General features: G+C 44.8%; 1 protein-coding gene across 1 annotated transcript in view; it reads left to right on the forward strand.

Annotated features, from left to right (window-relative positions):
* The window catches only part of LOC144824245 (mothers against decapentaplegic homolog 6-like), a 32,927-nt gene extending 13,241 nt beyond the window's left edge, over positions 1–19,686 (forward strand). The window contains exon 2 of the mRNA XM_078683388.1: positions 19,595–19,686. Within this exon, the coding sequence (XP_078539514.1) occupies positions 19,595–19,686 (92 nt within the window). The remainder of the gene's footprint in view (positions 1–19,594) is intronic.
* Positions 19,687–21,747: the final 2,061 nt, after the last annotated feature.

Below are 21,747 nucleotides of genomic sequence, written 5' to 3' on the forward strand. Positions count from 1 at the left end.
TCTTCATCTTGTTTCTGTTTACAGGCTGAGATTGCATCCCAGTCTTCCTTCCTAGTTGTCAATAATCTGGGTAAAACTTGAATCAATAATTCTGGTAATTCTTTACATTTATCTCCAAGACCGGTACCTGGTACCCGTGCCTTGTCTTCTGCTTCTAGGACTGCCCAATCGATCTTTTTCTCTCCCACCTCCCATTCCTTTTCCTTTAGCTTTTCATACACCCCTGCGGGTAGCAGGACCTTTAACATTTTAACGATATCTGGGTAAGTGTATTCTCCCATCCGGAGCATGTCTTTTAATTCTCTATGGAACCCTGCTGGATCTTTGTCATGACAGGGAATTAATTTCTTCATTTCAAGAAGTTCCATCTTTGAAATCGGAGTGTATACAAACACTTGTTGCATTTCGCCACCCGCCCCTTGGACTGGGTGGACTTCTCGTAACGGATTCTGTCTGTCTATGTAGAATGATTTGCTTTCTGGGGGTGAAACATGAACAAAATGCGGATTCAGAAACGTTCTATACTTGTGACGCTGTTCTAGAATGACACTAACTAAATCGGTACCTAGACCTCTCCATCTATACTGGAGTAACTCGTTCAGGATATCGTGTAACGGACCTGGATCAGAGTGTTGACCCTCATACAGAGTAATGAGGTACTGGATCATATACATACCCACCAGTCGTTGCTCGGCTGGGGGCAGTTTCAGAAACATTTGTGCCACTATTTCGTCTGGAAAAGTGGTAGAATCAGTAATCCATCGGACTGCTGATCGGGCTAGTTCTTGTTCGTGCATAGTACTTAATTCACTGTAACCGACTCGTGATTTCAGAATGTGATCGGTAGCTTGGAATACTTGTTCTAGAGAACCTTGTTCTGGTGCTGGATGATGAACAATAGACTTGTGTTCTAGACGTAAATGGCGATCTGGAAATCTAGATTTTCCTACATACGCTATTCTGGCGGGATTCTCGTTCTCTTCCTCTTCAGGATCAGAGATACTTTCTTTCTCGCTTACTAGTGCTGCTTTACGCTGTTCGTGTATCTTTATTATTTCTTTACGGATTTTCTTGTACATACTCTCCATAGCACTGACGGTCTTGTGCTTACCCTCGGCTATATTATCACTCCACCTTGTCAGAATTTTCATCTCGGCGGAATCGTTAGACGGGTAATCTTGTTCTCTTATTAGACAATTGATCAGGAACTTTGATATCATGAGCTGGATCTCGGCTTTCCTTTGAGACATAATCTCGCCAATACTTTCTGGATCATCCCCTGTACGGATGAAACGATATATTCTGTCTAGATCTTCTTTCATATTCGGTAAGGTGACTAGATACTCGGTCACTCTCCTTACACGTAAGGAATATAAAACCATATTATATTCGCCTGGAACTGGATCATAGACACATTCGTTAAGGGTTTGCCTGATTTCTGTAACAGACTGATGTTTAGGCGTGCGCTGTAACGCTTGAGCATGTAATTCGAGTAATGTTAAACGCTTGTGTGACGGCGGGGTTTGAGGAAGACCTCCTCCTGCGGCCCCTAGACTAGAATCGTCGACTGACATTCTTCGTCCTGGCAGGGTCGGTAATTGTAACGTGGGCTGGACTTGTATGGCGGGCTGGACCGGGGAAGCTGTTAAGGGCACCCCGGTGTCTGGAGGAGCATGAACTACCTGGTTTACAGGGACTGGCGGAGCGCGAACAGGATTTGCATATTCGGGGACTGTGTCGTCCAGATAGGACGAAATAAAAATATCAGCTGCGGTCGGTTTGTGACGTAGCTTGGTCGGAACTAATGGTGGCGGGAAATTACTAGATGCCTCTGGGGTCGCTTTTGGCAAACCTTCGGCAAGAAGAGGATACATACCCTTAATGAGGGCATGCCTCTGTCTGTCTGACTGTTCGGCTTTGACTTGTTCACCTGTCTCGATTAATTCTCTTTCTTGGGCTCGTTCCTGGGATTCTCTACTTAACTCTGACTTTCTGACTTCTTTCTCGGTCCTTCTATGGGCTTCCTTACGCCATAACTCGATGGCATCTTTCTGTGACTGTCTGGCTTTCTTTTTCCATAATGCTTCTTCTACTCGCATGATACATTCGGCATCCCATGTACCCGATACGGGCCATCTATACTTTTCGTCTAACTGTTTGGTATACTCTACCCATAAATCTAGATACAATATGGCGCTTATGCCATGTTTCTGATACATAAAATGACCTGGACTGTCCCTGGGCGGGACAGGAACTGCTTCCTCTAATAAACCCTTTCTAGTTTTTAACTGACGTAACTTGGAAAAGAGCGGCATTGTAAACTTGAATCGGAACACAATACAATACACGAAAAACAATAACAATTGGGAAAACAATTCAGGCATACCACGACATTGGAAATACATTGAACAACATTATAAATGACAGGTCGAACAGAATATTACCTGGAATACTGAGAACAGAAACAGAACAGAGTTTCTCGAGAACGGAACAGACTAGAGTTACTGGATGCACTGCTATAACAGTACGGAACATACCGGTCCCATAAAGGGACGCATCAAGACCCGTATCCACCTAGGTGAACACTTCGTTTGTGAGTCTGGGCACCACCAACCCACGGACCAGGAGTCAATTTAGATTGGTCCTGTCTAGATACTACCCCAGCAATGGTACTCACCGGGCAGCAAGAACGGAAAGGCCTCGGACTGGACTGGACGACGGACGACGAACTTCGGACTTCAGTTACGGGTGGGCCTCCGGATACCTCGGACCTTGGACTCTTGGCTTGGGCTCTGGTCGGGACTCGCCGCGTTCCTCCACCGTCTCGTTCGGATGCTGGACCGCCTCCTCCGTCTCCTCCGTGGGCCTGAGGGATACTTGAGGCAGAAATATCTGCACGTGGCCGGTATGGTTCCGTCACGGCTGCAGAGGGTCAGGGGGTCGGCGTGGCTTCACCGACGCGTGGGGAAAGGGCAAGTCCCTGTTCGGGCGCCATTATGTGGTATATAAATAAATAATACCGGATCTATTTTTGAATGTATGAATGAATAACAGATAGCTCAATAAAATAAGAGTCAAGATTCGAGGTAGTAGGAGTTTCTGCAGGTTTATTACAGCATAAGGACAGGATCAGGACAACCTGCATAGGATGACCCAGCAGCTGCTGGGGCCGGGTCTGGGATGAGCGCGCTAACTTTTAATAACAATACATCAACTTATATACATAGCGCAAACACATAGCATTACATTGCAGTAGGCGTAGCAGTGGGTGGAGCAGAAGGCGTGACGCGTAGCAGTCGCGAAAGATAACAGTAAAAGTAGGTGTAACTGGGAGTATACATAGACATGTGATGCAAACGTAACAGAATATGTCATGAATGGGCGGAAACATAGGAGGGGGCTACCTAAGGAGCCGGGACCTCTAACCTGGTGGTGCGCGAAAACTGGCAATGACGTGTTACTAGGAGAAGCTGGGGGCTACGAACTCTGTGCTAGGAGCAGAGACTAGAGTCTGGAGGGTTGGAGCGACATGTACCTAAACCCTATCTGGTATCTGATGTTTAGGGAACATGTTGATATAAACTAGAAGTCATGAGGGGAAAAGCTAACTTGATTCTAAGACTGGACCATGCATTATTCTACATGTAGTGCGTGATGAAGAATATTAAATGACCATTAATACAGTATTTCTCTAACGTGGAGCCGAATAGGCTAGACAATGACGGAAACTATTGATGCAGTTCAGTAGCTTAGGAATGCAGAGAAGAAGGACTGAACTGATAGCTGGAATCATAACATATTCTTGGCAGACTCAGAGGCAGAGCCAAGCTGCACCGGGCACTGCGAGGCAGGAAGTAAGTGAAGGGTCGAGGATACAGGTGGGGGCTGTATCGCTCCTCAGCGAGGCTTTCAGGAGACAGGAGCTGAATCTGTTGTCCGGGCCCTTTTGAGGCCTGGAAACGGGGACTTTATAATGAAATAACGTGCACACTGAGAAACGTGGCAATATAACTTTACATAGGCCTGATATTCGTAGTATTCACGAGGACTGGAAACTGACATACCAGAGGTGGACACAACTGTAATTGCGTCATTAATCAGACATGGGGAATAACATATGCATATTGGTCATGCACACATAACCTATGATGGATGAGGCGTAGGGACACAGAACATGGCAAAATTTACTTTTATGGAGTTTCCCCATAATTCTTGTCAATGGTGGGGATTTACTCCTGTCCTTAACAGTAATACATATTTGACTATTTACAGTGTGTGAATGGCCATATGAAAGTTTGAGAACACCCACAAATGTGTTTGTTGGTGTGCACCAACTTTCCATACCATCCACGCCAAAGAATGTTCACTCTCAGCCGATAAAGATTTAGGCTCTCGTGTATTAAAGAACCGTTACCGTTACCAAACCTGTTTTGCAAATGGTTATATAATTTGCGATGCGACCTATGTACTAAGAGATTGAATAACAATTTTGCATATTTGCCGAGGGTCTCAAAATAACCTACCTCATGAACATTAGTTCGGGAGCTCCTGAAAATAGCAGTGAATGCTAGAATAGGGGCCAGTAAGGACAGCAGACCATTATCCTTGAATTTGCATTCTCAAACAGGAAACATTTTTTTATTAAAAAGCTGTGCATACGTTTCTTATTTAGAAGCACCTGGGGGCGGGGGGAGGGACATGGTCCCCTGCAACAGTGCTTTTAACTGCAAACCCCCCTGAAGCTTACTGAAATGACTCCCAAAGGAGAGCCACGGACTCCCTTTGCAAATCATTCACCACCATGCTTGAGGTGTGAGTAACTTTTCAATGTTTTACAACTGCATTTGTATTCACAAATCATTGATAAATTAAGTTATAAATCACAACTTGAAGAGGTCGCCCCTTCGTAATGATTCATAAAAATCCTTCTGTGAGTAAGAAATGCTTTTTTAACTTGCAAAATTGTTTAGTACCTCTGCCATTTATGCCCACATGAACTCACACTATAACGGGGTAGATTTTATACGTAAGTCTGTTTAGTAGAGTAAATTCATCTTTTTTTAATTCCAAATTTGAATTTACACTTGTAAATCAAGTCATCTGCAAACCTCAGCTGAATTTAGAAGTTTCCCTGGATTTGTGAATCGGGCCCTTAGCTTCTCGTCAGTGATGTTGCTCAGGACTGTGTAGCACCGAAGACAATTACTAGCACATCCTTGTGGGACAACAAACTGGTTTTTGCACACACCTGAAATAGTTTGAGAATATCCCCCCAGTCCATGTGTTTTCTACTCATTTTGCTTGTTTCTTTCCTTTGTCCTGAGAAGAAGTTCAAAAATGGTTGCATGGGAGAAACTTAGATTAACTTCTAGTGTTAGCTTAATGTTATTACGCAATGGACATTTTTGGGTAGACAAAGATATTCTCTGCGGGTCCTTTAGCCCGTAAGCTATTTTATAATGTCATGCGACCAATTAAGTAAACCAGAAGGGATATATTATCACATGTGCTCTTGTTGTCAAGTTCCCTGTGGCAGAGTTTAAAAAAACAAGCATTGAAAATGCAATAGGTCTCACCTTTGATTAAGTTAAAGCCATTTGATTTGCTAATGGTATTGTATTTCAAGGCAAATGGCTTTAACTTAATGAAATGCGAGACCTATTGCATTTTTAATGCTTGTTATATAGACTTCCCATTGTGTGAACTATGTTCTAAAGGTCTGTCATTTGTGGGTAGTGGAAAAAATCATATAAGTTCATAAGTTTTTGAAATGAAAAATAACACACAGTACACTATCAGAAAAGAATGTTAAAGCTTTGCATATAGTACAGAGCACTTACCGCAGCACATAAATAACTGGGTTTTTTCATGTTTACGCTTAAAATTGTAATGACAAACATGTCAAACTTGAAAGTAAACAAGCATTTGCAATGCAATAGGTCTCGCATTAGGAACGTTTGAGCTATTGGTATTGTAAATGACACATTTTTTATTTATGTGTTGGTTTTGAAAATAGCAAAATTAATAGCTTTGTCATTTACAATGCCAATAGTTATAACTTTCGCAAATGTGACACCTATAGCAATTGTAATGCAATGTGTTGTATTTGCGTGACTTAGATGTATTGATATTACAAATAACAATGGCTTTTAATTTTTTAAAATAATTAATACTTAAATAAAAGTTATTGTAATTTATAATGGCAATAGCTTAAACTTTTGTAAATAACTTTTGTAAAGATTATGTTCAGTGTATTTTATTGTGACAAATCCAAGAACAGAAGTGAAATATTAACATCTTTTTGTAACATTTGTAATAAAGCTTAAAACATTGAGAGAACATATTTGAACCAGTTGTTGTTGAATGGTTGCACAGATTGATGCTGTGGTGGCGCTGAGTGATGTTGTGGTGGCGACGAGTGATGCTGTGGCGTTCAGTGATGTTGTGGTAGCGCTTAGTGATGTTGTGGTGCCCCTGAGTGATGCTGTGGTGGTGCTGAGTGTTGCTGTGGTGATGCGATAAATAGATGGAGAGAGTGTGATAGATAGATAGAGTGAGGGCGATAGATAGATAGAGTGAGGGCACTAGATAGAGTGATTGCGATATATAGAGTGAGGGCGATAGATAGATAGAGTGAGGGCTATACATAGATAGATAGATAGATAGATGGATGGATGGATGGATGGATAGATAGATAGATAGATAGATAGATAGATAGATAGATAGATAGATAGATAGATAGATAGATAGATAGATAGATAGATAGATAGATAGATAGATAGATAGATAGATAGATAGAGTATTTGTGTGGCGTGTAATTATGTGGCACTGAGTGGTATTTGTAGTGTATGTTGCGTTGAGGGCAGTGTAAATATGTAGCATACAATTGTGTGGCATGTAATTATGTGACCCTGAGTGGTATTGTTTTAGAGTGTATGTTGCATTGTAATTATGTAGCATAGAATTATGTGGCACTGAGTGGTATTGTGTGGAGTGTATGTTGTATTCAGTAGAGTGTAATTGTGTGGTGTATAATTATGTGGCACTGAGTGGTATTGTTTGGAGTGTATGTTGCATTCGGTAGAGTGTAATTATGTGGCTTGTAATTATGTAGCATATAATTATGTGGCACTGAGTAGTATTGTGTGGAGTGTGTGTTGCATTCGGTAGAGTGTAATTGTGTGGCGTGTAATTATGTGGAACTGAGTGGTATTGTTTGGAGTGTATGTTGCATGTTGTGCAGTGTAATTATGTGGCGTGTAATTATGTTGCACTGAGTGGTATTTGGAGTGTATGTTGCATTGAGTGCACTGTAAATATGTGGCATGTAATTATGTGGCACTGAGTGGTATTTGGAGTGTATGTTGCATTGAGCGCAGTGTAATTATGTGGTGTGTAATTATGTGGCACTGAGTGGAATTTGGAGTGTAAGTTGCATTGAGTGCGGTGTAATTATGTGGCGTCGAATTATGTGGCACTGAGTGGTATTTGGAGTGTATGTTGCATTGAGTGCAGTGTAATTATGTGGCGTGTAATTATGTGGAACTGAGTGGTATTTTGAGAGTATGTTGCGTTGAGCGCAGTGTAAGTATGTAGCATATAATTCTGTGGCACTGAGTGGTATTGTGTGGAGTGTGTGTTGCATTCAGTAGAGTGTAATGATGTGGTGTGTAGTTATGTGGCACTGAGTGGTATTTGGAGAGTATGTTGCATTGAGTGCAGTGTTATTATGTGGCGTGTAAATATGTGGCACTGAGTGGTATTTGGAGTGTATGTTGCATTGGGTGCAGTGTAAATATGTGGCGTGTAATTATGTGGCACTGAGGGGTATTTGGAGTGGATGTTGCATTGAGTGCAGTGTTAATTTGTGGCGTGTAAATATGTGGCACTGAGTGGTATTTGGAGTGTTTGATTGCATGGAGTGCAGTGTAATTATGTGGCATGGAATGATGTGGCACTGAGTGGTATTTGGAGTGTATGTTGCATTGGGTGCAGTGTAATTATATGGCGTGTAATTATGTGGCACTGAGTGGTATTTGGAGTGTATGTTGCATTGAGTGCAGTGTTATTATGTGGCATGTAAATATGTGGCACTGAGTGGTATTTGGAGTGTATGTTGCATTGGGTGCAGTGTAATTATGTGGCGTGTAATTATGTGGCACTGAGGGGTATTTGGAGTGTATGTTGCATTGAGTGCAGTGTTATTATGTGGCGTGTAAATATGTGGCACTGAGTGGTATTTGGAGTGTATGTTGCATTGGGTGCAGTGTAATTATGTGGCGTGTAATTATGTGGCACTGAGTGGTATTTGGAGTGTATGTTGCATTGAGTGCAGTGTAATTATGTGGCGTGTAAATATGTGGCACTGAGTGGTATTTGGAGTGTTTGATTGCATGGAGTGCAGTGTAATTATGTGGCATGGAATGATGTGGCACTGAGTGGTATTTGGAGTGTATGTTGGATTGGGTGCAGTGTAATTATATGGCGTGTAATTATGTGGCACTGAGTGGTATTTGGAGTGTATGTTGCATTGAGTGCAGTGTTATTATGTGGCATGTAAATATGTGGCACTGAGTGGTATTTGGAGTGTTTGATTGCATGGAGTGCAGTGTAATTATGTGGCATGGAATGATGTGGCACTGAGTGGTATTTGGAGTGTATGTTGCATTGGGTGCAGTGTAATTATATGGCGTGTAATTATGTGGCACTGAGTGGTATTTGGAGTGTATGTTGCATTGAGTGCAGTGTTATTATGTGGCATGTAAATATGTGGCACTGAGTGGTATTTGGAGTGTATGTTGCATTGGGTGCAGTGTAATTATGTGGCGTGTAATTATGTGGCACTAAGTGGTATTTGGAGTGTATGTTGCATTGAGTGCAGTGTTATTATGTGGCGTGTAAATATGTGGCACTGAGTGGTATTTGGAGTGTATGTTGCATTGGGTGCAGTGCAATAATGTGGCGTGTAATTATGTGGCACTGAGTGGTATTTGGAGTGTATGTTGCATTGAGCGCAGTGTAATTATGTGGCGTGTAATTATGTGGCACTGAGTGGAATTTGGAGTGTATGATGCATTGAGTGCAGTGTAATTACATAGCATATAATTATGTGGCACTGAGTGGTATTGTGTGGAGTGTGTGTTGCATTCAGTAGAGTGTAATTATGTGGCATGTAATTATGTGGCACTGAGTGGTATTTGGAGTGTATGTTGCATTGAATGCAGTGTAATTATGTGGCATGTAAGTATGTGGCACTGAGTGGTATTAGGAGTGTATGTTGCATTGAGTGCAGTGTAATTATGTGGCGTGTAGTTATGTGGTACTGAGTGGTATGTGGAGTGTATGTTGGATTGAGTGCAGTGTAATTATGTGGCATGTAATTATGTGGCAATGAGTGGTATTTGGAGTGTATGTTGCATTGAGTGTAGGGTAATCATGTGGTGTGTAATTATGTGGCACTGAGTGATATTTGGAGTGTATGTTGCCTTGAGCGCAGTGTAATTATGTAGCATATAATTATGAGGCACTGAGTGGTATTGTCTGAAGTGTATGTTGTATTCAGTAAAGTGTAATTATGCGGTGTGTAATTATGTGGCAGTGAGTGGTATTTGGAGTGTATGTTGCATTGAGTGCAGTGTAATTATGTGGCATGTAAGTATGTGGCACTGAGTGGTATTTGGAGTGTATGTTGCATTGAGTGCAGTGTAATTATGTGGCGTGCTGTTATGTGGCACTGAGTGGTATTTGGAGTGTATGTTGTATTGAGTGCAGTGTAATTATGTGGCATGTAATTATGTGGCAATTAGTGGTATTTGGAGTGTATGTTGCATTGAGTGCAGTGTAATCATGTGGTGTGTAATTATGTGGCACTGAGTGATGTTTGGAGTGTATGTTGCGTTGAGCGCAGTGTAATTATGTAGCATATAATTATGTGGCACTGAGTGGTATTGTCTGAAGTGTATGTTGTATTCAGTAGAGTGTAATTATGTGGTGTGTAAATATGTGGCACTGAGTGGTATTGTTTGGATTGTATGTTGCATTGAGTGCAGTGCAATTGTGTAGCACATAATTATGTGGCACTGAGTGGTATTGTGTGGAGTGTGTGTTGCATTCAGTAGAGTGTATTTTTGTGGTGTGTAATTATGTGGCACTGAGTGGTATTTGGAGTGTATGTTGCATTGAGTGCAGTGTGATTATGTGGCATGTAAATATGTGGCACTGAGTGGTATTTGGAGTGTTTGATTGCATAGGGTGCAGTGTAATTATGTGGCATGGAATGACGTGGCACTGAGTGGTATTTGGAGTGTATGTTGCATTGAGTGCAGTGTAATTATGTGGCGTGTAATTATGTGGCACTGAGTGGTGTTTGGAGTGTATGTTGCATTGAGCGCAGTGTAAATATGTAGCATATAATTATGTGGCACTAAATGGTGGTTGTAGTGTATGTTGCATTGAGTGCAGTGTAACCACAGGCCAAGAGATTCAAACATCAAAACGCCCACCTACCACCTCGGGACACCTCACACTGATTTATGGTACTCCTGCACCTCCCAGGTTTCGTCACGGCCCGGCCTGCCTCCACCCAGGCCGGCAGTGCGGTTATGTGTGCTGTGACAGAGGCTCCCACCGCCAGGGGACACCTCACACTGATTTAATGCACTCCTGCTCCTCCCTGGTATCCTCAGGGCGTGGCCCCACCTCCTCCCGGGCCGGCAGTGCGGTGATGTGTGCTGTAGCGTAAGCTTTTCAGTTAGCCAGAAGGAGGTGAACATTGCCATATGCTCAATTTGCGGAGCACGTGTTAGTTGGGGTAAGCTTGGTACAAACTTTGGTGGCAGGGGCCAAATGACCCATTTGAGATAGCACCATACAATCCGTTGGGAGGAACATATTAGCGGGCACAAAACTGCAAGTGTTGTTGGAGAAAGGAGGTGAAAGCCGTCTGAGCAGGGAATCTGAATCTGATCATGGTGGAAGGAGAAGAACAAGAAGACATCTTCATTACACAAAGCAGCCCTCTCCCCAGCAGTGCAGTAGTATCGCCCAAATCAGCAACATCGCAATGGCACAAAACTCAGGTCGAGACACCAAGGCAACAGAGGACAGTGACTGCCCCACTTAAAAGCACATTAAGCCTACCACAGCCTGGTCTCAAGAAGTCACCTGCATTAGTGGCATGAGGAAAGAAAACAATTCAAGCTACTATTCCTTGTATGTTTTGGCCAGAGGGCCAGTATGAATGCAACCATCCAACAGCACATTTGTACAATGCAAAGTGGGCTAAAATGTTCGTGCTGGATCTCCTTCCTTTTTCTTTTGTTGAAGGCGTGGATTTTCTTTAATATGTGGCAGCTATCTGCCCAAAATGAAAGGTTCCCAGCTGGTCCTATTTTGCTAGAGTTGCTGTTCCAACGCTACATCACAATGTGCTTGAATTGCTTGGACAAGCTTTGCAGCAGACTACTGTCCACACTATCCACCTGACATTAGTCATGTGGACCAGTTGCCAAGCGACTGATTACATGTGCATCACTGCACACTGGATCTCTTTTGTGGGTGTTAGAGAAAAAATATCTGCAGGTGTTGACACTGCTTAGATTTTGAATGCTGCTCGGAAGCATGCCACAGTAGCGATGTTCACAATGGAGAAATCACATACAGCTGCAAACATTTTGGAAGACTTTAACAACAAGGCCATTGAATGGCTGCGACCAAGAGGGCTTAAGATTGGATTTGTTGCCACAGACAATGGCAGTAATATAATTAAGGCCATGGCTGATAATGGTTATTTCAGGGTCCTGTGTTTGGTGCACTGCATCAACATAATTATACAGCACTTTCTCAAAAAAGAAGATCAAGTAAGCAACTTACTGTCCACCTGCAGAAGAATATGCACGCATTCCAGCCATTCATTTAAAGCACGGAAGCAGCTGAGGGCCAGTCAGCATGATAATAGAATGCCTGTTAAAGCACTCATACAGTGGGTGCCAACACACTGTAACTACACTTATTACATGCTTGAACGCCTGTTTGAGCAGTACACACCTATCAATGAATATGTCATGCAAAGAAGAGATGCAACTGTAAAGGCATGATCCTTGGGAAGGACCAATGGGGCCTAGTCAAATGCCTGACAGAGATGCTGCTTCCTTTTGAGGTGTTCACAAGGAAAGCAGCAAAGAAGACAGCACCATGGGCAAAGCTATCCCATTGATCGAAATGATTCGACCAGAAAAAGGCACATTTTATAATCTGCAACTGATCCTAGCTATGTGGAATCCAGCCGCTGCATCTTCACACCGCCCGCAGGCTGCAGTGGGGAAGGACGCAAACACCGAAGCGCCGTGCCGCAGCTTTTCCGACTTCCCCATTTCACGACCCCAGACTGTCTACCAGGGGGTCCAGCGGAATTTTTGAGCGTTTTGAGCATTCCTCAGCAGGTTCTCTCCGCTAGCCCTCCATTTGCCGCCCTCTTTGCCTCTTCGCCTCAGCCCCCGCCTCCACGGCCAACAGACAGCGACCGCTTCCTCCCCCCCCATCAAGATCAGCGCTGAAGCCCGCAAGCCACAAGAGGACTGCGCAGGGGGTGAGTGGGGGCGGACCTGGTCGAACTGCGGTACAAGTGGGGTGAGAGCCAAGCAACAGGCAAGCAACGACACAGGCAAGTGGGCAGGTGCGTCGGCGGGACACCGGTGGGTTCTCTAGTGTGTAGGACGGCGAGCAGGAGGTCGCAGATTGAAGCGCCCAGGAGAGTCACGGTGGGGGTCTGGCCTGCGATCCCCAGTGAAACCTGCTCTCTGCTTCCCCTAACCCCTTCATCGCCACCTACCGTTATTACTGCCACCGCAACCAACTGCCATCGTGCCACCATGAAACAGAACACAGAACTCAGCTGCCTCGCACATTCTAATTCCCCCCATCTAATCGCAGCCACACCCACTCCCCCCTCAAGGGGTGGTGTAACGGAGGATGCGGTCAGGGAGAGTTAGAAGCACACCTCCACTAAAGATCAAGGAGAAAGCTAAAGAGGCAGCAGCCAAAGAACTCCAATGTATGATCTCCCCTGGCCCCCGTCCTTCTGCCAAAAACGAAATACATCAGGGGCCAGAACCTGGAGCTTCAACAGACATGCAGCCACTGCTTATGAAAGCAACAACTGTAGCAACTGCAAGCAACTGGCTAACAGCCGCATTATAAATACCTTCAGCAGCAACTCCTGTAGTGAAATGGGGTGGCAGTACCAAGCCCGTCCCCATGGACCCTCCTAGGCACCACTCAGCACCAAACAACAGTAAATGGGCACTGATCACTGACTTTTTAAAAGTTGTAATAGAATCTACCTCATCTAACCGACACCGCCACCGCAGTAATTCCGGCGCCTTCAACACAAGAGGTGAAACCAGCACCAGCCCAGCGAGTGAGGTCACGACATGTACAGTGCGGTAGGAAAGGTTCCCAGTCACCACAACATTCGGAAGCCCCCCACGAAGCATCTACAGGCATTGCAAGCCTCCAGCTCCTATCATCCAAAGCTCTCATCCCTTTTGAACCCAGACATAAGCAAAATAACCAAGTCTTCGAGGCACAAATACATAACCCTCCCGCTTCTGTCGATTATCCCAAATATCAGACATCAATTTTATTTTCCCCACGTACAGATGGACCCCAAAGTTACAATGAAGGGCCCCCTGCCGACGAGACGACCACAAACATCTTGCACTCAACTGGGAACTCAACAGGGAACCAGACAAAACCCCAGGGCGTCCAGAACATCGGGGACCAGGGATTTGCCAACCCCAATCCCATTAAAAAGCCTGTTTTTTCTTCATTCCTGTTCGAAGCGCAAGCAGAACAGCATCACCGCCAGTCCCACCGCCAGGTAACCCAATAGGAGGTGCAGTCCTCCCTCCCCGCCATGCAGGACTTAAACATTTTTCAGCCATCACCCCAAACCAGGGAACAACTTAGCAGGACCCCGGTCTTTCTACACTCCCCTCCGTCAGCACGCTCAATACATAGGACAAACGGCGCCCAGGCCTCCCCAACCGAACCAGGCAGTACTTCAACCCCATCAGCCTGGCAGCTCTTGCTACAAACAATGGACAAAATTGCCAAAGCAAAGTCTTACCACGCAGACAAGCTGGATACCCAAGTGGACCTTCGAAACATCTTAGCAATCCACGTTCAAGGGGTAGTTTCAACGAGATGGTCTCGAGGGTGCAGCGAGACCAGGAAACAACATATCAAACGTTTAATTGCCATTGCACCCAAATAATAGACAAACTAGGGGAGGTTCCCACCATCCTGTCAGATCTACTTGTTACAACCAGGAAAGCCACAAAAAAGAACACCCCTCAAACAGAGTAAGACTACAATGCACCATGGGCGACAGATACCGAACCACCTAGCCACGTGGGCGAGCAGTCGCAAAGCGGCGCAGTTTCCATCTCAGAACAATTACTGATAGACCTCACAGCACCTAGTCCAGCAACCAACGCTACCAACCCAAACATCTCAGCCCCTCAACCAACTGAAAATGGGGAGCAACCACTAGCCGAGCCACTTACATCAATCAAGACACTAACCAAGCATGAGAGAAAATGCATAAGAAAAACAAGAAACAAAAGGCACTCTAGACAGGCAACTAATTTATTTCCAGTCTACACCGATCAGGGATTGAAACATAGCGACCACGATGCGGCCCTCACTTCTCCGAAATAACTTCATATAATGATCAATTGAACCCTCCATCCTCGCGTCCCACCCCTCCGAACCGCCTAAATAACATCAAAAGGGAACCACCGCAGCCAGAGAAAGTATATAGTATTTTTAACCCACCTGTCAGGGGACTTTAATATGAACTTACTGCAAGCCATTAACGAGCGTACACACGCACCGAAACAACGAGATACGGTTGGCAAGAGATGTGCGGCCAGTCTGACGGAGCTTTCAATGAGAATGCTAAACGGGAGCAGTCCGACAGACAGTCCAGCTGCATACACCAGGATTACTCAAAAATCAGCTTCAACCATACCTTCACGGATCACGAGTTCTTCCCATTTATCACAAATTTTCAAATATTGATTAGGACCGAAAGCGACCACCAACCGCAAACATTTACGTTACAAAGTAACATAGAAAACCTAGTGCTACCCAGAGTATTAGCCCACCAAATGCAATGTTTCAATTTAAAACGTCTGGCATGGAAATCAGATTCGATTAATGACATCATGGGGACATGCACCCACCTCCTAGAAAGATTTCAAACAGAACCCATAAACACTCAGGCATGGGAGCGCTTTACCCTAGAATTAAATCAAAAATTTTGCAAGCAGGCCACAGGAAAAAAAAGTAAAAAGACTCCAAGGGGCTGAATGGTTCACAAAAAACCTCAGGACGCAAAAACAACAATTGAACAAATACCTCAGGAGACTACGCACCCAGTGCTCCGCCCCCTCCCAGGACCTCTTGCAACTAATTACCAAAGCCAGAAAAGACCTAAAAAAAGACATTAAGGCTGCAAAAAAAGCGTTCCAAGAACAAGTCTGGGCCAAACTCCACCATTCCACCAAACAAAGGGACTCTAGGTTGTTCTGGGAAATAATTAACCAGTTAGCAAATGGCAAGAACCGGCATCACAATTCTGACATCATGGAGGACTACTGGAGTGCCCACAAATATTATCTATACAATGATATGTCAATGGTTTGTCTGGCAACGGATGGCTCAGAACCAGGCGTGAAGCCAATTGTAGCAGGCTGCATCAAACCCCCCCCCCCCACTCCGAAGCATTGGAATATTCTCCGCAAATCCGGAAGGAGCAAGTACTAAAAATCATTAAAAAATTGAGATCCGAAGGGAGCCCCAGGACCCAACGGGTTGCCAAACGCCTTGTTCCGGCATAATCCCTAATTCTGGTCTGAACTCCTTATGCCACTTTTCTCTTCAATCCTAGCTTCTTCTACCATCCCAGACTCCTGGAGGGGCAGTATTTTATATTACCTGACAATATATAAGTCGGGTGCCCGCTCCGACCCCTCCAACTACCTTCTGATAGCCCTAATCGATGTGGAGGCTAAAATGTATGCATCAAACTTGCTGGCCGACTTGGAGGACTGGGTCAGAAGTAGTCACCTCATTCCCTACACCCAAAAAGGATTTAGGGCAGGGATGGGAACACTCACGAACATCTCCGCGGTCACCCTGCTAGCCAACCAAGCCCTCGTAAAGTCCAGGCCTTTGTATGCATGCTTCATAGACCTGAAAGCAGCCTTCGACAAAGTCCCAAGAGCTAAGCTATGGGTAAAAATACTCAACTGGGGTGTTCCAACCAAACTCCTGGACGCCATAATCAAATTGTATTCCCAGACGTGGGTTCAGGTCAGGAAAGGTAACGGGCACAGCATAACCAAAAAGTTCCAAACCCTTAACCGGTTAAAACAAGGGTGTGTGCTGGCACCCTGCCTCTTTAACATCTACATCGCCGACCTAGATAATCAACAACAGTAAATTCAATCCGACCCCCCAAAACTGGGCAACGTCCCCACACCCAGTCTTCAATACGTGGACGATATTGCGCTCCTCGCTCTAACACCTGTAGGTCTGCAGCGACTCATCACCAAACTAGGAGCTTACACCACCAAGGCCCAATTTACCATCAACCACCAAAAAACAAAAGTGATGTGTTTTGTCAGACGAATTAAAATAAAGGCTCATCGCAAATTCATCTGGTACCTGGACGGGAAACCTTTGTCCCCGGTAGACTCATATGTTATGTTATGTTATGTTATATGTTTCGTATAGCGCGCAGCTGCCCCAGCCAATATCTGGTTTCCTAATAGACCGTAACCTCAACTTCAAATTACAATTGGGGCAAGGCCATACCAGAGCTAAACAACTGCAGTTCGCCTTCAGAGTCTTAAAGAAAAAACTCACAGGGTGCTCTACAGGCCATCTGCTTAAAGCCATCTCGGCCAAATTCTTACCCTCGATTTCATACGGCTCGGAAATCCTAAATATGAAAGATGTCATTTCCCTAAACTCAGCACAATGAACCCTCTTTAAGGTCCTGTTCTCCATCCCAAGACACATCTCACAATCCCAAATTCGTCTTAAGTACGGCCTGAGAAACCATATTCCCGACAGACAAGGGGCATTAGCCAAATACTACTGGAGAATGAGGGATGCAGAGGATAACACTCTTGCACACTACTGCTGGAAGAAAATTGAAATCCAATCCAGGCTAAGTAACTCAACGTTCAGTGTTCTGAAAGACTCCCTCGCGGCATTGCAGGTCAAGGAGGCCTGGCTCACCCTCCCCACTTACTCCAGTTTCAAAACCGTAGTAAATAACGCAATCAAAAGGACCTCCCTACTAATGGATAAAGCAGCTGTCTAAAAAAAAAAACAGGCCTGGGCCGTGATTCAAGGCTATCAGTGGCTGAGACCTCAACCATACTTTTTTCTTTTTTAATTTATCAAACTTTTATTGAGCATACAAGATTCATACAGCATCTACATGAGTGACGCTCAGTGAACTTCCTCATAATAAAAACCAAAGGTCACAATAAGTTGTGTCTGAAGACAAGCACCATACATAAAACAGTGTTAAATTGGTTGTCACCGATAACATGACCTCCCCACTTCCAACATCCCATGGTGGAACAGTAAAGTCCGGGCATCTCAAGGCTTACTGAATTCAGAGGCCATAGTTGCAGTGTTCATTCAGAGTCTAAATCAGTACAGGTAATTAAATACTCCCGCAGAGAGGCCCATAGATCTTTGGGCCGTGAGGAGAGTGAGAGTTCTTCTGCATGAGTCTCCAACTGGTCCCTACAGTACACCAAGTCTTTCAACCAGTTATCCGCTTTGGGGCACATCCGACTATCCCATGTAAACAAAGTGCGTCTTTTTGCCAATAATAAGGCCAACTGTACAAATCTCCCCATCATACCTCGAAGCTGGGGATCGTGACCCAGCAAACACAGTGACGGCGTATTGTGTAAGTGTACTCCTGTCATGTCAGTGATAAGAGCCAGGACCTTTTCCCAGTAAGTAAACACCTGCCTGCACTGCCACGCTAGATGTATAAAGCCAGCCCCCCCTAGCCCACATCATTTACACTCATCCGTCATTCTGAGACCGATCTTCCAAAGTCTGTGGGGGGTGTAATATGTTTTTGTAGGAATTTAAGGTGAATGATTCGGAGATTGCTATTGGACGTTAAGCGTCCCGTAATTGAGCATATTTTCATGCCTTCCTCCTCTGTGAACCTCAACCATACTTACTAGACCACTTCTCCCAGGAGAGAAAACACTACCTAACGTTACTCCGGCTGGGGTCATTTCCATCAAAAGACCTGACACCAAAATGGAAATACCCCTGGCAATCCAAGGAATGTCGCTTATGCGGAGGATGGGACGAGTGTCTTTTACACTTACTATGCATATGCCCTTCCCTGGTAGTGACTCGAAGAACGGTCCTCCGGGAAGCCTTCAAGAAGGAACAAATACGGACATGCAGAGCAGCCGCCATCCAATGTCTCGGAGGGCTATCAATCCAACTGTCCTGTACAGCAATAACATTTCTCAAAATGACAGCAAAAGAACTGGAAAAAAAGGAAGTCATTCACTAATTTAATAAGTTCCAGCATTCCCACTAAAGGCATTGTCTAAACGTTTTAAACTCTTCTGTTTTTAATATCAAAAAGTATTTTTACTAATGGTGGTTCCCCACCCTTTTATGATTTTTTTTAATGAAATTAAATAAAAGTATTTATGATTGATTGATTGGTCTATCCCATTGTTGAACGTGCTACAGGAACATCTAAAGGAGGTGTCTGCAATGTATGAAGGAAAAAAAACATGCGTATGGCTTGGTGGAGAGCTCAATCCTTTGCTTGTCTGCTAATACAAGGGTTCAAAGAGACATTGTGCCCTCCAAGCATTACATCTGTGCCACAATTCTTGATCCACGGTACAAAACGTTGCTGTCCACTCTCATTCTTTTCAAGATGGGTATGTTAGAAAATACAAAACATGGATAGCTGAGCAAGGCAATGAGCTTCGAAAAAGAACTGTAAGGAAATAGAGGCCCACTGGCCCAGGGCACAAGTCGTGTGGTGCAGCCTTCAAGTTCAGATCCTGAGGGCAGTGATGATGGCTCACAGCAGCAAAAACCAACAAGAAGAACACCATCAACAACACTAAGACCAGGAGCATCTGCCCCCAAATATGCAACTGAGTGGTTTCTACTGGCAGGGATTAAGTACAGCACAAAGGCAAAGGCAAAAGAGGTCGAACAAAGTGGAGCACCAGCAATGAACACTGCGCAAATGGTCCAGGCCTATCTGGATGATGCAACAAAGGTCTACCTTGATCAAAACCCATTGGTGTATTGGTATGGGAAGAGCACCACTGGCCAGTGCTCAGCAGTCTGGCAATAAACTATCTGGCTTGCCCTGTAGCCAGTGTCTCCACTGAGCGTGTTTTCAGTGCTGCTGGTGTCGCTGTCACAGTGAGAAGGACCAGTCTCTTGCCCCAAAATGTGGAGAGATTAACCATGATCAAAATTAATCAACACTTTATAACACCAGATTACACCATATGTGAAGTAGCACAGGAGGAATATGATGGAGACTCAGGCCATGGAAGTAGTGTTTTAGATGACCTACTTGTGAGAAGTTAGCCTGGCATATGCTGTCCACTAGTTCTAGTGGGCACCTTGCACCAGTCTAATCGACCCTTATTGATGGTGGTTTTAAAGTCAACCTTATAAAAAGCTATTCTAGTGGTAGCATGAACCAGCAGTCTTCAGGCTAAGACTTCAATAGGCCAGTAGGCAAGTTGTTTTACCATATATTATCCCTTGAATACCAAATGAAAGGACACCACACAAGGTATATATCAAATATATATGTATTTAATCTAAACACAACCCCTCTGCACTCTTTATGAGGCCAGAGGTCAAAATACAATACAAGTCACACAGTTAATATACAATAAGTTGCACAGTATACGGTATGCCCTAGGGGCCTCACAAACATATACTAAGAAAGGGGTATAAGTATCACGTGAGAGTTAGAAAGCAGGCCTGGGGCCTGTGGGATCGCTGGGTGTGAGAAGTTGGCCTGGTATATGATGTTCACTATTCTAGTGAGCACCTTGCACCAGTCCAAACAACCCTTAAGGTGATTGGTTGTAAGTCAACCTTATAGACAAGCTATCCTAGAGGTAGCATGGACAAAAGCAGTCTTAGGCTAAACTCGAGAGGGCATGTGAAGCCAGCTGTTTTACCATATGAAATCCCTTTAATACCAAATGAAAGGCTACCACACAAGTTATATATTATAAAATATATGTATTTATTACTAGAATAATCCTCTGTACTCTTTATGAGGGCAGAAGCACAAGCGTTTAAACAAAGAACTTAATATCATACACTAAGCTGCACAAGTTTGGATAAGGCCGGGTGGCCCGTAAAACCATATACTAAATAAGTGGTATAAGAACCACGTCACGAACAATGGTAGGGCCTAGGGCCTTGGGAATCGCTGGGCCTACACTGGAATAACAGTTGTTAGGAAGCAGGAGGCCCACGGGATGCGTGTACAAGGTCTAAATGCACATGCATACACACATAGAAGTCAATGGTCCGTAAAAGTTTTGAAAGTTAAGAGTTTGGAGACTTCCGACTGGACTAGAACTTAACCACCTAAAACTAGGACACTAGGGATGTAAATCTCTACAGGAGCACCGTAGTACTCGCGTTACCTCACCCACAGGAAGCGGGTGCATAGGTGTCAAAGTGTGTCGGGTTTCGTCGTGGAGTTCTATGGAGCCTTGGAGAAAAGATGCTGCAGGCGACCAGGAGAGAAGAGTCCGGTTGGATCCAAGGGTGGATCAAAGATGTAGAGTATCTGAAAGCAGAGGGGACAGAGTCTGGGTCACTAGCCAGTGACCTGAGTGGAAGCAGGAAGGAACCAGGCGATGTCGGGCGCAATCAGGTGGTTGTCGCAAAGCTTGTCTCTACTGCCACGTGGACCAGGAGGTATCAACGATGACCAGGAGCTGGGCACGGACTGTCCCACAAAGGCTCTCGCTGTCGGCGGTATCGGCTTCCGGATTGGAGTCAACAAGCCTTGGCGAAAGGCAACCCACGCAGGAACAGAAGAGGACTTCTTACTCAGACCAGCAAGGACTGAGGGGCTTCTCCTTCGCAGGGAAGCAAGGGCCAGTCTGGAGCAACCAAACCAGCAGTGTAGATGTGGGTTTAGTAGTCACAGAGGCCACTAGCTAACGGGCAAGTGACCGGACAGATGCATCGAGCAGGAAAATGCAAAAGTGCCCCACACAGCACTCGGTGAGTGTGGAGGGGTGATCTTCGGTGCAGTTGATGCTTGGGGCTGGGGCTTCTCAATCCCCAATGCACAGCTTCAAGGGTGCCTCGGGAGCTGCACAGGAAGCGTCTCGCAGTCTTTTCAAGATAGCCGGCCCCACGTCTCCTCCACTGGTCTCAGCTTTGCTGTGACTGTGGATCGGGCTGAAGGAAGTCTGGAAGTCTGGGTCTTGTCAGGCTTTGTGGTCGGGCTCTGGCGGGAGCGTTGGACAAAGCAAGTTGCTGAGCGCTTGATGGTGCCTGCTTGCGCAGGATGGCCACTCCTTGGCCACAAGGGAGATTCTTCAGTATCTTCTTGTAAAGTAGATGGTAGAAGGTCCAGAGTTCTGTATCAAAGTTTCAGTCAGGATA

The sequence above is a fragment of the Lissotriton helveticus genome, chromosome 3_1 (assembly GCF_964261635.1).
Source record: "Lissotriton helveticus chromosome 3_1, aLisHel1.1, whole genome shotgun sequence".
NCBI lineage: Eukaryota > Metazoa > Chordata > Amphibia > Caudata > Salamandridae > Lissotriton > Lissotriton helveticus.